Source organism: Astatotilapia calliptera, chromosome 5 (genome assembly GCF_900246225.1).
Source record: "Astatotilapia calliptera chromosome 5, fAstCal1.2, whole genome shotgun sequence".
In the NCBI taxonomy this organism is placed as follows: Eukaryota; Metazoa; Chordata; class Actinopteri; order Cichliformes; family Cichlidae; genus Astatotilapia; species Astatotilapia calliptera.
This window is the reverse complement of record NC_039306.1, coordinates 16,023,380-16,038,410: the sequence shown is the minus strand read 5'-3', so window position 1 is coordinate 16,038,410 and position 15,031 is coordinate 16,023,380. Positions and strand designations below refer to the sequence as shown.

The 15,031-nt window shown below is 40.0% G+C and overlaps 1 protein-coding gene across 2 annotated transcripts; it reads right to left on the bottom strand.

Annotated features, from left to right (window-relative positions):
* Nucleotides 1-234: 234 nt before the first annotated feature.
* On the bottom strand, nucleotides 235-14,749 carry rbm6 (RNA binding motif protein 6). Of its 2 annotated transcripts, none has more exons than XM_026167513.1 (23): nucleotides 14,618-14,749; nucleotides 13,947-14,014; nucleotides 11,242-12,754; nucleotides 11,061-11,150; nucleotides 10,874-10,943; nucleotides 9,899-9,972; nucleotides 6,920-6,994; nucleotides 6,397-6,688; nucleotides 6,132-6,289; nucleotides 5,935-6,035; nucleotides 5,764-5,833; nucleotides 4,445-4,511; nucleotides 4,301-4,350; nucleotides 4,093-4,213; nucleotides 2,846-2,943; nucleotides 2,167-2,511; nucleotides 1,924-2,073; nucleotides 1,745-1,810; nucleotides 1,438-1,668; nucleotides 1,277-1,351; nucleotides 1,085-1,182; nucleotides 899-950; nucleotides 235-809 (listed from the first exon to the last, which is right to left on the bottom strand). In XM_026167513.1, the coding sequence occupies exons 2-23, from the start codon at nucleotides 13,991-13,993 to the stop codon at nucleotides 714-716; spliced, it is 3,939 nt and encodes a 1,312-aa protein (XP_026023298.1). In that variant the 5' UTR covers nucleotides 13,994-14,014; nucleotides 14,618-14,749; the 3' UTR covers nucleotides 235-713. The 2 variants fall into 2 exon arrangements, with proteins under 2 accessions (XP_026023298.1, XP_026023299.1); XM_026167514.1 differs by having other exon boundaries at nucleotides 4,445-4,508.
* Between the last annotated feature and the right edge of the window lie 282 nt (nucleotides 14,750-15,031).

Genomic DNA, 15,031 nt, shown 5'->3' with positions numbered 1-15,031 from the left:
TAATGAATAAAACAATTTGTCAAAGCTGGTCTTCACCAGCATCCATAATTAGAAATATACACATCCACTTGAGACCTTCGGCTGTCTTCAAGTTGGTGAAGACATCAAACGCATTCTTACTTGATTCAATTATCTCACACCAACATATAACACGGCATCACACTGCCACCTAGTGGTCAGGAGATGTGTGTGCAGCGGACATGAACCTCAACAGACACAGAAACACGAGGTCAATTTCTTTCTTTTGTTTTTTACTTAAAATATGCACATATATAATAATTTTAACCATTCAAATTAGAGTGTAAAAAAAATCGTTCATTTTAAAGACAAAACCGTCGCCATAGTGACATTTCTTTAAAAGGGCAGGGAGAGAAAAAGACAATCTAGACACATTCACAAATATACATACAGACCACAAAAACAAAAAACAAAAAAAAAAGTGGGGGGAAAAGGGCAAAAAGTATTCAAATAAACTGTATTAACACTTCATATACAAAATTCATAAAGTTTTTTGTGTGGGGTTTTAAGCTCAATTGCAGCCTTGCAATGTATTTTTAAGATCTCATTATCTGTCAGTGTTCAGTGTACAAAAATGTGTAATAATACACATTTACTACACAGTAATAATGTCCAAAGGCATTTGTACAGATCTCTCATGCCATGGCATGTTTTTAACATTTCACATATCAAACAGAAGATGTGTTCAGATGAGATCACTCAAGTTCCTTGAACCGTGCAAACATGGCCTTGCGTACTGCTTGTTTGTAGGTGGCATGGTCCCAAACGACAGGCTCCTTCTTCTTCCTTGGCTAGAAAAGAAAAAAAAACTCAATAAGATGTCCAGATAACAAAAACCTTTCATAATGCTAAAATCAATCAAATGAAACCCCGCACTTACCGCGACAGGTTCCGCCCCTAAACCAGGCCTCTCGCTGACTTTATTCATTTCCCTAAACACAGGAAACACTGTTAGGCAAATATGACCAGAAGCATGCTTTAAATTTATTTATTTTTACAATTCTCGTAATATTTACTTTGTTTCCCATTTTAGTCACAATAAACACATTTTATTAATGCCTCTTACCTGGAGCTCCCAGCCCAGGTGTTTTGATGCTGTGGTTGTGAGTGATGGTGTTTTCTTCTTTTCTGTTCTGGTGATTTGGGTGCTTCTTTGGCACTCAGCTGTAGAGGATGCAATCACTTTTACTTAGACTACTGAATTATCCACGCAATACCCTCCTCTGCAAACGTTCCCACTCCACGCATGTCCACTTACTTGTCTTTCCTGGTTCTCCAGTGCCTCCAATTCCTTCTTTGACCTCTTAATTTTAAGGTGGATCTCCATATTTTGCTGTGGAAATAACAATGCAAGTTTTAGAAGCTAAATTTGTAGTATCAGTGCCAATAACTGATGATAGACAAGTCAGAGGGTAGTACTTTGTGCAGATCAGAAAGCTGTTGGTGACGGATAAGAGCATCCTTGTTGGGGAACTGCCTTCTACACAACAGACACGCCATCTTCTTCCAGTCAGTCAGTTTGTCGTCCTTTTCTTTTGACTGGCCGCTCTGAGCGGTTTTAACCGTCTCATCCTCCTTTTCTTCCTCCACCTCTTCATCGCTTCCGGCTCCATAGTCTGATGCCAGCATACCCAGGGATCCCATTGGACGCTGAAAACGGAAGCAGATGAAGATTAAACTGACAATAACCAAAACACCAAAAATATGACCCAGGAGGAAATCTTACTTTTGACTTCTCGTCTTTCTTAGCAGGAGCAAGGGGCTTCTTAAAAAGATCATCTCCACCTGCAATCTGCAGATGACAGAATAGAAGGAAAAATGATTACAAAACAAAAGAAAGCAATAGCTGTTACTCCTGCATGTGAAATCGAGTCGACTCAATTATGATGTTTGGGGGTCCCTAACCTTCCTTTCAAATACAGCGAAACCAGCATCGGCCGATTTAGACTGCCTCTTATCGTCGTCTGTTCCGGTCTTCAGCAGAGGAGATGGAGCACGCACAGTTTCCTTTTGACGATTCTGGATCTTCGCCCAGCGCTCCATATCTTTCATTATCTGCAAATAGGAAAAAAAACATTTCTCATCTATTTGCCCCCTGCACACATTTATTTAACATTATGCACAGCAGATTTGCTACATAACTGATACCTTGACAGCAGCTAGGCTTCTTGGCTTCTCCTCCTTATCCTTCTCTTTGTCCTTTTTAGCAGAGTCGTCACCTTCTTTGTCCGGAGCAGCACCAGAAACTGAGCCGGGCTCCTGAGCTGAGCTGGCAGCTGAAACTGGAGCTGGAACCGTTGAAGCCTGAAGTGACACTGACGGCTTCTTCATTTCTAGAGGAGCATCTGCTGCTGGGTTTGAAAGAATGGCCTGGTCTTCAGCCGTCATGGTAACAGGTTGGTTATCTGCAGAGTTACTTCCTGGGACTGGGACATAGGTCTTTGACACAGCATCCCAGTACAAGTACTCCTGGGCTTGAGCATTATAGAAATACTACACACACACACACACACACACACACACACACACACACACACACACAAGATTAAAACCTCTATTCAAGTTCCCTTTGGGGTTGCTTAAAAATCTGCTAAATTAAATCAAAGCATCTTCTTATTACTTAATGATTGGGTCATAATTTTTAATCACCTAAACAATCCATCTTCTCAAAAAGAAGTTGGAGGTACTGGGTAGATGTTTTAATTATGCAGTGAAATCTACAACATACAAACTCGTATTCACATTCTTCACAGCAATCATTAATCTCACTGACTAATCTCACTGATTAATCTCACTTTGCACTTTTTTAGGCAGTGTGGAGGCTCACCCTGGAGTTCGGATCGTAGTATAGCGTTGTCTCCGGATCGTAATAGAAGCCTGACGTGGCATCATACAAGTAGCTAGACGTGTCTGGAATTTCAGCTCCTGGAGTAAGCATAGCAAATGAATAAACATAAATACATTGGATGTAGGGGTGGGCGGTATAAACTGTATACGGTAGAAACGATATAAATTTGGCCAACGGTAGAGCTTTTGACTATACCACTCTCCCGCTCTAGGGCACAGCAGTATCATCTGCAAATTATGCCGGGTAACAGTAATAACTACGAGACGAAGCACTTTTGGAATATGGGAAAAGCCAAAAATGGCGCTTCCCCCACTTCCAAACCATTGATTCATTAATGCTGAATTCTCTCGCAGCTGCTCTATTCCCATGTTATTGCAGTATATTAATCACCAACCTCGTATTGTGGATGGATTATCTCAGTTGTTCTCCTGACTGAAGTTTGGTCCGTTTATAGCATCCTTCCATGCGATTGCATGTGTCCCTGACCACCAGAAACCCTCACGTTAACTTTTATCCAGTGGAAAAAGGTTAGCGTTCATCCTTCAGCTTCACTATGCTAATGTTATGCTAACGTAGCTGTTTTGCTAGCAATCATGTAGTACATCATTATATACCCGCTAGTCCAACTTCAGTAACCCTACAAACGTCACTGCTGTTTAGTTTTCTCTCTTCATTTATGTTGGAAGTGATAGCAGAGCTGTACGTTTTAATTTTTTCAAAAATCTCTCAGTCAGAACATGGCATATCATGTTTAAGTGGAAACTAGCGAGCTAACTTCCTGCTAACTTCGAACTCCGATGAATTTAATAAATTCTGTTTTCATGAATGCATGGATCTTAAACTTAATTGTTACACCTGGTAAAGCAGCAACGCTGATCATTTTATTAAATATGAAAGAATTTAGACAGTTTTAACTCTCAGTGTTGCCGCAGTGTTTGTTTGACTTTGGGACCTGGGCCGTGTACTACATAAAATCGGTTCGAAGTCAGTAAGCACAACCAGAATTCATACATAAGGTACACTGTTGATTTTTGAGAAAATTAAAGGATTTTAAGTGTGCCTTATAGTGTGTAAAATACGTTATACAGAAGAAAAGAATATATCGCGATATATACATTTACCACACATGCTTCAAATTATACCTTGATATGGATTTTAGGCCATATCGCCCAGCCCTAATTGGATGGTAGATGATCCTAAAAAAAGACCCATTTAAACCGTCTAACCATAAATGTAGGCCTGTGATCCGTCTGTGGTAGCTGCCATCCCAGAAGACTCTGTGGTCACATGAGTTCCAGCCAACTGGTATGATGGATCCACAGTTGGAGGTGCAAGATAGCCGATTCCCTTTGAGGGGTTGAAAAATAAAGACAGTTATATGGTCACATTTCAGACAGCATATTTGCAACTTTGCTCTTTTGGTATGCAACCTACCAGGGTGCCGCTGGGGTCTAATGGCGGCGCAGCATTAGACATCGCAACACCTGAGGAGAAACAATAGTTTTTAAATTACAAAAAAAAAAAAAGAATTATAACCAACAGGAGAGACACACTAGACTGTATCTGAGAAAGAGTCACCTTGCATTCCAGTAAGAGCACCAGTAGGTGGCTGCAAGAACTGTGGAGGTTGTGGAAACTGCTGCTGCTAAAACACAGAAAGAAAATAGATCATCTGAGTTTGCATCATTCACTTCAGCTTCAGTAATTAGAGAGCACTGCACATTTAATAATGCTGACTCTTATTACTTAGATATTTGTTTTTGAAACCCCAGAACTACTACCACCTCGATAAAGATGCAGAACAGCAGTCAATACTTGTTCACATACTTTTGCATAACACCTAAACATCAATAGTCAATGTAACTCATTGCTGACAAATCATGATGCATGGCAGCACTTGTCAATTAGTGATGCTTTTCATTTTACTTTATTTATTTTTTTAAATACCACAAGATATACAAATATAATAGGGAGCTTTTTTAAATATATGACTTTATAATTTACTGTAAAGCTGATGAGCACACAGCCTTTGGTCATGTGTCTTCACCCAGACATCATGCAGAGATGTTCAAACAAGTTCATTCATAATGCACGCCCCCCACGCTGCTTTTGGATGTTCTCACTACAGACATGCCCAAACAAACAACAGTCTTTAGTCCTGGTTTGTATCCGTAGCTCCTCCTTCCTTCTAGCCTCTTTATCCATCTTATTCAGTAAGTCTGCCCCAGGGCAGCTGTGGCTACAACTGTACCTTGCCTCCACCAGTGTATGAATGTGAGAGTGAATGAATAGTGGAATTGTAAAGCGCTTTGAGGGAATCCAAAAGACGCTATATAAATGCAATCCATTATTATTATTATTATTCACTTTCAATCATTCCCTTCTCTCATTCCACTTTTCTTCACCTCCCTTCTCATCCTCACATCCTCCCCCACTGTCATTATCCAACTACTTTACCTTCATATAACTTTCACCCTCCTGTTAGCCCTCTATTTTTCCCACCTTGCTTCTTCGCTTTTTAACAGTAGCTGCCCTTTACAGCACAGCATGGTAGCTCAGTGACGAGTAATGCAGTCTAACAGACAAACTACATCACCTCAACCTGGGCGACCAGGTGTTTGTTTGGAGTTCTGTGTTCTCCTTAGTCATTAACATCATTAGAAATCAAAGCTCTGGAGTTTAGTAGTATTTGTACAGAACTAATATTATAAACCCTTTTAAGCTGTTATGATCTTAATGAAATTATGCACTTAAATTCACTTTGCCTACTGAACTGAGGAAGGGGTCACTGCTTGGAGCTCCCAATAAAAACAAAAAACCAAAAAGAAAACCCTTCATGAGTTTAACATTCAAAGATGCAAGTTTCTATAATTTTTTTTATAATTACCACAACTTACCCCGATTATGCTGCTGTCAGGTGGAAACCCAAGGATAGAAGTGTTTGATTTCTCAACATCTTTTTTGACACTGAAGGAAAACCAAAAAGAAAAAAAAAGAAAAAAAAAAAAGGTAAAGATTTTTCTAGTGAACATGTCTGATTTGAAAATCTTTGCAACACAGTTACTTACTTTTGGTTCTTCAGGGGTTTTGCAACCTCAGCATATACTCTGACTCCATCGATATAAAGGGGCCTGGGTTTAGTGAGGAGTTCAACCAGACGTGTCACTTGCTACAAAAGAAGAAACAATGGTATGTTTCGGATACTGAACAAATAACCCCATTACAAACTCAACAAGAATGGAAAAGTAGCGATATCTGGCAGTACCTCATGGGAGTCCATGTCAACAAAGCAGAAGCACTTTGATCCAGGTGGTTTGCCTTTCACTAGACGAACATTTCTCTCATCCAAATAAGCAAAGGGATCCAAGGCTTTCAGGATAGTCTCAACTGTTGTTGTGGACTTCACATTTTTTATTATCATGGCTGTAACAGTGACAACAATTTTTTACTTTAACTGTATTAGCACATAACTGAATAAACATATTCATCCATATCAAGATACAAAGGACAACAAACTGAAGTTTGCATACTCTTGCTGTCTTTAAATACAGAGTCAGACTGTTGTGAGGGGTGATGAGGAAGGTTGCGGTTGTTCCAAGACTCTGCCTGTTGCTCCGTATCATGCTGTTGAAGCCGCTGGTCCACCTGCTGCTGCCAGGCCTCTGGAGTGAGGTCAGAGCTACGCTGCCACTGACTATGAGAAAAGGTCTCAATCGGATCCTTTGGTCTGGACCCATTCAGGTTCATCTTCAGCTCTTCCAAAGGTTCATCTGATATGGGCAATTGGGGCTCCTGGATTTGAGGTACTTTGTGATCTGATTCCTGTAGCAAGAGAAAATGCGAGCCATAAATTTTAAAAAGCATTTTTTCACGTCATCTTTTACTTAGATATTAGCTTTATTTTATTTACAAAGTCATCTTGCTCCTATAAGCTAGTACAAGTTACTATTGTTGCTGTTTTCTATTAATGTAAGCCCAATAATCAATGTGTTCTGATAATTCAGAAGAAACTGTTTTTTGAACTGAAGAACTAAAGATTCTTTATTCACTCACATGAACACGTCTTTCACACTCTTCTGGCTGGATATACTTAATTGAAGTAGTTCTAGTGCCAACCTTTATAGACCCCTGAAAGAAGAACAGAAAATACCAGTCAACACTAAACTTCCCAGTTACTCATATCTAAAATACCAGTGACACCCAACATGCACTGTGGCAGGTTTAGCCCTCCTCTCTTCTATGAGGACAAAATGGGCCATCACTAATGAAAAAGTGCAAAGCCCATGTCCATGACCCATGCTACACATGGGTCATTAGTCCCCAAAAAAACAGCTAGTTGAAAGGGGACCACAAATAAGCGCTGTCTATGGATTATATTCATTACTACTCTATCAATAGATAAAATTATCATGTGGGCCATTATAATCTCACATCTCTTGAGCCAAAGTAACATGCTGAAATGTATTTTTTGCCCAACCAAAACCCAAAGCTATGCAACTCACTATTAAACAAGAAAAGGACAGGGAACCCCGAACTGAAGAGCTAAAATAGGCAATGTTTTTCTTTCTTTTCTTTTTTGTCAAAAATAACTGAGATCATGCCAATTTTTTCCCCCTCTCAATCCACCAGCCTTATTAAACAGTCAGCACATGAAGTCTGAGAAGTGTCATTAGAATCAGATTATCTACAGTTGTCCCTTTCTCACATGGAGCACGCAGTAGATATGTCCACATTTGATGCATTGTCAATACTAAAAACACTCCAGAGAGTTGCATAGTCAGAGCGGGTAGGAGGCTGGACACATGGCGCCCACTGCTCCTTGCGAAGTCACCAAAACTGCACTAGTCTCACATTTGCAGAATCAGATATAACGCAGAGTTAGATATAGAGAGCTGGTCCAGACATTAGAAATTTCACTCTTGGTCTACAAGACAGCCATCCACGGAAGAATAAAGGTCACTCTAAAGTTCTAGATGAGAACCAAATTCTGAGCAGATGAGTTGTACAAACCAAACATTGCCACTGTAAATAACCCATTTCCAACACCAGGCTGTATCTGCATGAGATGTATCCAAGCAAAACCTACAGTACGTATAAATGTTTTTACAAATTTTGAACCATTTATCATCCATAACACTGTGGAAGTCAAAAATGCATCTGAATGTGGCCAGTGTGTCTTCATTCCAGAGCCATTATTTTACCCCCCAAAAACTAGAGCCATCCTTTTCCTCTCCCAGGAGTTTCAAGGTGGATATTCAAATATTTGTCATTAAAACCTGACAACTGATTCCATTGGCGTATGTTTTTTTTGAACGAGCCGATCACAAGCTGCTGAACATGTACAAAAATAAATAAGTTATTGGTGTAATAAAGGTGAAAAGCAAAACAGTCAACTTGAGCCAAAACAGCTACACATTTCAGCAAAAATCCAACTGGCCAAGATAAGTCAAGATCAAAGTTGCTCCAAGCAATCCAAAGGCCGATATCGAAAACCACAAAAACAAATAAATAACTGATGAGTTCAAGAGGCCAGCAAGAATTTGCAAGACTTGCATTCTGAGAAAAAGTTGAAGATAAATGAAATTGAACCAAAAATATAAGACATACTGCAGAAACCTGAAGACAAGACTGTTTGCAACTGTGTCTTGAAGCTTTGTGAATCTGTATTCCCCACTTTCAGGCATTCCATGAAAATTTGTGCAGTCAGAGAATCCATCCAATAAATGTTGTGGCATAGCAGCAAAAACAGAAATGTCAACATAATGAATGACCCTAAAGGAACAGTCAACGGCTCGATCACAAATCAAACAGCTTCATTACGAGGAAACGCCAAAATAACTTTCTTGGCGATTCAACAACAGCTGAAATAATATAGTCAAGATATCGTCCACTTATTTCAGTTTGCACCAAAGTCGTGAAGCAACAAACTACAGCGCCAAGCTGCAAGCACAGCTAAAAGCTCTCGAATGCAAAGTAGTTACAGACATTATAGATAAGTGGGTATTCACTATAATGCTTTACCTGTCCTAAAATTACAACTGGAAAAGGTTTCAATCAAGACCCCAAAATAATAATTTGAATGAAGACAGTCAGCAACACAGCTTACAGCCACCACACACAACTCCTACAAAACAAATACGGTCAACTGGTGAAAAGTGACATCTTTCAGCTACTTCAATCAATCAGTTACATTTCAGCTACAATACTGTTTTTCAACCCCAAGCCTCAAGATGAACCGACTATCACCTTCTGATATGCCTTCAAACTCTATTCCTCAAACTTGGAATCTTTCAAAGGGTGCCGGTACAGAAAACGAGCACCAATCAGCCTCCTTTTCCCCCCCATTTTATGGGAAATCCCGTGAAAATTGCTGTGTAAAATGTTAAAACTTGCAGCTGCTTACTTGAAAACAAAATGCCACCACAAGACATAAAGGCACCCATTTGTCGCAAGCAGCAAAAAATTTCCTTTGGTCTTCATAACCAAATAGAGTAAACGTTCGAGTTTAAAAAGAATAAATGTTAAAAATCATTGATTCATTGTAGATAACGAGACTAGCTTTTCATCAAATGTTAAACCATGCAAGAACTATATTTATAGTTTCTGGTTAAATACGTTGTAGTGTTACTTGTTTGGCACATCATGGCTGAAATCTGAAAAGTTAGGACTAGTAATCAATAAAAGGAAAACCAGTTACTGTCTGTACATACTGTTTTAAAGTCGTATTTTTTCTAGATCGACTTAATAGGTTATCTGTGGCATTATTATGGCTGTGTGGATAAGCACTGATATGTTAATAAAAGAGATTAGGACCACCTATTAAAATATATATGTATATATATATATAATAAGAAAAAAAAGATCTCTTAAACTGTCGACATCTGACATCATCTCCTCAGCCAAGATGACTTCACTAAGAATTAAAGCAATCCCTTCCATGGTTCTCTTCCTCCCCATTTAATAAATGCCCCCTCAACCCCTAGTAATCCTGATGGAAGAGATGGCCTTCGTAGAGTGACGAGGATGGGCCACCTTGTTGGACTCCATGAAGTGGACTGCATCCTCGAGGTTTAAAAACTCCACATAGGCCGTATCGTAGCTGTAACCTGGGGACAGCATTTGAAATACAGATGGGTTTTTGTTAGTCAATGCCAGTAATGATAGTCACCCAGTGAAACATTACAAGAATGCATTTGTGAATACATCGAGACAAAGCGAGCGAATTTTCACACCTTTACCGACACCCATACCTTTTCAGGAAAACTTTTAGTTTATGCCTTTTTTTTTTCTTAATCAGTCTTCAGATGACTGACGACATTTCAGACTCGTCATGAAAGGCTTTGATAAGCCAAGCCTTGACAAACCACTGGCAAGTGAGTGTTTGAGTAGAGAGCACCATGGAGACAGAAAAATTTACAATTTGTGTTCATATCTAATCAAAAACGAAAAAAAGGCACCCATTTCTGTGAGGTGTTTTGATACATTTGACATGATCTTCACAAAAAAGCTCAGCATCATGAAGGCACTGCGTGTACAGCGACCCACTGAGGAAAACTTTCACACTAAAGCAGATGTTTAAATCAGGAAGATGAACAAAGCGCCAGCAGCGGGCTTTCCATTTCAGATTGGCAGACATCTTTTCCCCCCTGATCAGAGTACTTGGATAGCGTCCCCGAAGGACACATTCAGCAAGTCACATGCCACACGTCTTTTTTCTGACGGGTCACCAAATATCACTCTCCAAAAGCTGCTAATATTTAATCTTGCTAAGTCTTTTTAAGCGCTGGCAAAGACCCCAGGTCCTCAAACATGAAAAAGGATTGCAGAAACACCCCACCCCCCTGCTTCTTTTCACTGAGCAAGTTACCAGAGACAACCAACAAGAAAAGCAACCAAGAATGTAAAGAAATAAAGAATGCGGAGGTTCGAATGTCGTAAAAGCGAATCGTCAGGACAGACTAGCGAGAAACTGTCCCAAACAGTTCCACAAAGAAATTTCATTCTTACCTGGCACAACCTTCTTGATTTTCATCCCCTGCATTGGCACACCATCACGAGCTGCAAAAGCACCAAGAATCTGCAAAACATTTCAAAATGAGTAAGCTATGTCATGTCTGTCTATGCCAATTAAAAACACAGTATGGTTTAAAAATAGATAATGTAAAAGACAAGGTTGCATTTCTATTTCAATTACCTGCTCCATTGTGGCAGTCTTAGGAATACCAGTTACAGATATAGTATTGGAAACGTTGTCTTCCATTGATGCACTCCTGTAATCTTGATCCTTTCAGGCAGCAGCCATTAAAATATTCAAATATTATTAATACAATATATTGTTAAACAAATACTAGTGAGGAAAAACAAATTACACATACCTTGGAACCAGAATCGCTAAACTTTGAAGGTGAGATTGGTTTAGACTCTTTAAGGAGTTTCTCTGGAGCTTGAAGTTCTTCATGTTTGTAGTCAAAAACCCCTCCAGAGCCTGTTCTGTAATCAATGTCCCTATAGTCCTGATCTCTTGCCTGTATAGTGCTGCTGCTTGGGAAGACCTGTTCGGGCCCTAGCTTACCCCTTCCAGGTCCTTGATTTGGTGGGATATCCTTCATCTCTTTAAAGCGATCAGTTGGCTCCTGAATTTCGTGTAAAGGATGATTCTTCTCCAAAGGCGGTCTTTCATCACAATTTGATTTATTGTGAATATGCTTTGGGTCTCTTTCTCCAAGCCAATGTTTACCCTCATTTTCTCTTCCTTGAGGGCCAGTAAGGGGACTTATTTGTGGAAGCGGAAGATCTTGTGGGCCTTTGCTTCCAATTGGTGGTAGACCCATGGGAGGAAAGCGATCACCACGAGGAAAGCCAAGATCCTTCCGTGGAAAGTCAACAGATGGTCTATCCCGCTCATTAAAGCCTGGTGGATCCCTAATATTCACATCTCGGCCAAAACCTACAGGTAAGCTGGGTTCAGGTACACCACCCATACCTTTGTTGAAGAAAGAGTTGCTATCCTTTCGACGGTTCTTCCATTCTTCTGCAAGTGTCATCTCTTCACCACTCCGATAATCCATAAGGGGACTGTTACTCTGCTCAGAATATTCTCTCTTTCTGATAGTGTCTACTGCACCCATAAAGTCTGACCTAGGAGGACCGACATCTGGAGGTATGTCTGGTCTTCCTCTGTTTTGTGGAGGGACATCATTATTTCCGAATCTTAAAGGAGATCGATCTCTACCTCTAAATTCAGCTGAAGGTCCGGGACGATTTCTGAAATCCATATCAGAATCAAAGCCACCCCTTGCATTGAAAGGCGGCCCTCCTCTCCTGTCAGTGTCCATCATTCTCCTGTCACGTGCAGCCATGTCCATATCATAGCGACCTGCCTCTCCCATTGGTGGTCTGTCATGCATGTCTATAAATCCATCCTTTCGCTCCATTTGATCCATGGGGAACCCTCTTCTTCCATCAACATTGGGATTGCTAAACCGTGGCATATCGTAATGGAATGGTTCCCTCTCCCTCATATCCATAAACCTGTTTGTTTCTTGAGGCGGCATACCCCTGCCTCCCATATCTACGGAGTTCCTGCCGGGCCCAGGGAGACCTGAAGAATTCATAAGTTTGTCTCTAATGGAATTTTCATAGTGCCGCCGAAGACTGAAATCAGGCTTTTCTCCAGGTCTGAAGAACTCTCTGTTTGGCTCCCTTCCTCGCATATCATGTTGGTCCATATCACGCCCCCTCATGGGTGGCCCATCCATCCTCCTCATTTCCATAGGCGGCAGATCAAGGGGTCTTGGGCCCATATGACCTATATTCATCCCATCTCTACCTCTATAGTCAGGCATGGGACGATCTCTGCCCCCAAACATTTCTCCACGGTGATCACCACTGGAATATATTAATATTTATTAAAATATTATTTAAAACAAAAAACAGGTGCAAGCATGGTAGAACTAAGTGACATCCAATGATTCAGTTTAATTGAATTCACTGAGGCTTTATTAGCATGGGTTTCATGAAACAATAGTGCAAAAGCATCAGAATTTATCAAGCTATTTGGATAGTACATCATGACAATAATCTGTACATTAATACAGTTTTATGCTTTATGTTGACAACATGAAAATACAATGTATCACATGCATGTCTGTGTGCATAGGTAATTTAAAGTCCTTAAGTTGTGGCATGTTAATTAAGAATAGGTATTCTTTGAAAGAATATGTATTATGTAGATTTTGTAAACTTAAATATACAAAATCTGAGGATTTACTTTGTTAAAGCAACTTTTACATTTCAGAAAATGAATGTCTGTCTTAACCTCACTTGCTTAACAGTTATCACTGACCACATATAACCTTCATATCATCTTAAGATGTTTATTCTTTTCCATTTTCAAAATAGGACTGATTACATTTTTATACCACCAGCTGTATAGTTTTACACCAACTGGTGTTGGGCTAGGAGTGGGAACTGTATCGTTTCTGAGAAGGACCAGTTAGTCCCAGCACCAAATGACACAGCAGCTGTTGTGTGTGGGGAGATTTAGCATGCAGGTTTTTATAGGTTTGGAAAAACATTTGAGTGAGAATATTTAGTAGAGGTCTGTGTGCTTATCTACATGTATTTGTTTGTGGTTCTTTGTCTACATGAGAAATGCCTTTACAGACTTTTGCTAATAAAGGTTCTGACATGTCCCCCATTGTGTAGTGCTGAGTGGACCTCATTCTTCACTACTCTATAGCAATATGGATAATCTTAAGCCAGATTTGACAGTGAGCGGATATGTTTATCCAGATCAATACAAACATTCGATGGTTCAAGGTAGGTAGCAAAATGTATTGCATAACTTTTTCAAATTAATGATAGTGCCAAATCACATCAGCAGTCGCTTAAATGCGCTATAAGTTGTAAGGCAAAGACCCTACAATAATTATATAATAATCTTTCAAATATGCAAATACATTTCCTACTGCTTGCAAATAGCATTACAGATAAAAACATGTGAAATTGGGCAGAAATAAATACACAATAGCACATCTTAAAGTCAGTATGCGCTTATGACTAAATGATGCTCGTTTACCGAAAGGGTGGTCCTCCCCGTGGTCCTTGCCCTGGTCCATCCCACATTCTTATAAGTCAGTATCCTATCTGCAGAGTAAAAAAAAACCCAATTTGCGTTATTATCCACACCATCTAAGCTACCTATGGTACATCGGTCATTTAATAATAAAGATGATAACTACTGGGCTTTGACAGAAAAAAAACCCAATAGGACTGATCAGAAATCTTTGAATGCACAGTCACGTGAAAGTGTCCATTTATATGTCAGGAAGAGCGCTATTAGGCCGAAACAAAGATGATTTTCAAAAGATGGCTGCACGGGATAAACATGCAGTGTGGCGTGAGTGCTAATGGTTGCCCACAAAAGAACGGCTCGCTAATTATAGCCATAGGTAGGCCTCACAAAACTACGCCACAACATAGACAAACAATGATGTCCTACTAATTGAACTGCGAAGGAATTCAACGACACGATCGAATCATTTCATCAGCGACAGTGTTTTAACTTGTAAGACCGTTGTAACAAAAGTCAGTCTACCGTAAGTGATGAGTGACGCTATCGAAGCTAACGTAACTTGGCTAACGATTAAAGGACGTTTTCGTTTTCCAAGCTTCCAACTGCGCAGCACCTTCACCAAGGCTTATTTTTTTACAGTATTATTACGTGTATATTCAGTGTATGGAACCCACCTCGGTTGCTCCTCGAGCTGAGAGTTGATACTGCGAGAATTTGTCGCTCAGACCGTCGATGGCTTGAACGAACTGCCGAAAAATGGAGGCGTGTGCTCTTCTTCTACAGCTGCTGCAGCGCAGACTCGTCTTCTTCGTTTTTGTTATACTATACCTATGCAGGGAGAATTGCTGCCACCCAGCGGTTATTAAATACAATAATAACAAGAAGAAGAAGATGATGATGATCTCCTCCCACTGCACCCCAAAACTTTCTCTGTGGTCTTTCTCTTTTACCTCCTGTCTGGAAGTTCCATGTTCCACTGCCTTTGTCCAGTAGATCCATTATCCTTCCTCTGCACATGTCCAAACCATTTCAGCCATCCCTCTCTAATTTTACCTCTATGATGTGCTTTCTAATTTCTAATCCTGTCC

Bases quoted from the DNA above. Each gene is read 5' to 3' on its own strand.
- rbm6 (XM_026167513.1), bottom strand. From the start codon at position 13,993: ATGTGGGATGGACCAGGGCAAGGACCACGGGGAGGACCACCCTTTCG. The intron at 12,755-13,946 runs GTAAACGAGCAT...AATATATTCCAG, and splicing joins CGGGGAGGACCACCCTTTCG to TGGTGATCACCGTGGAGAAA. The intron at 6,995-9,898 runs GTGGCCCATCCT...TTCTTCTTTCAG, and splicing joins ACTTCATGGAGTCCAACAAG to GGGTCTATAAAGGTTGGCAC.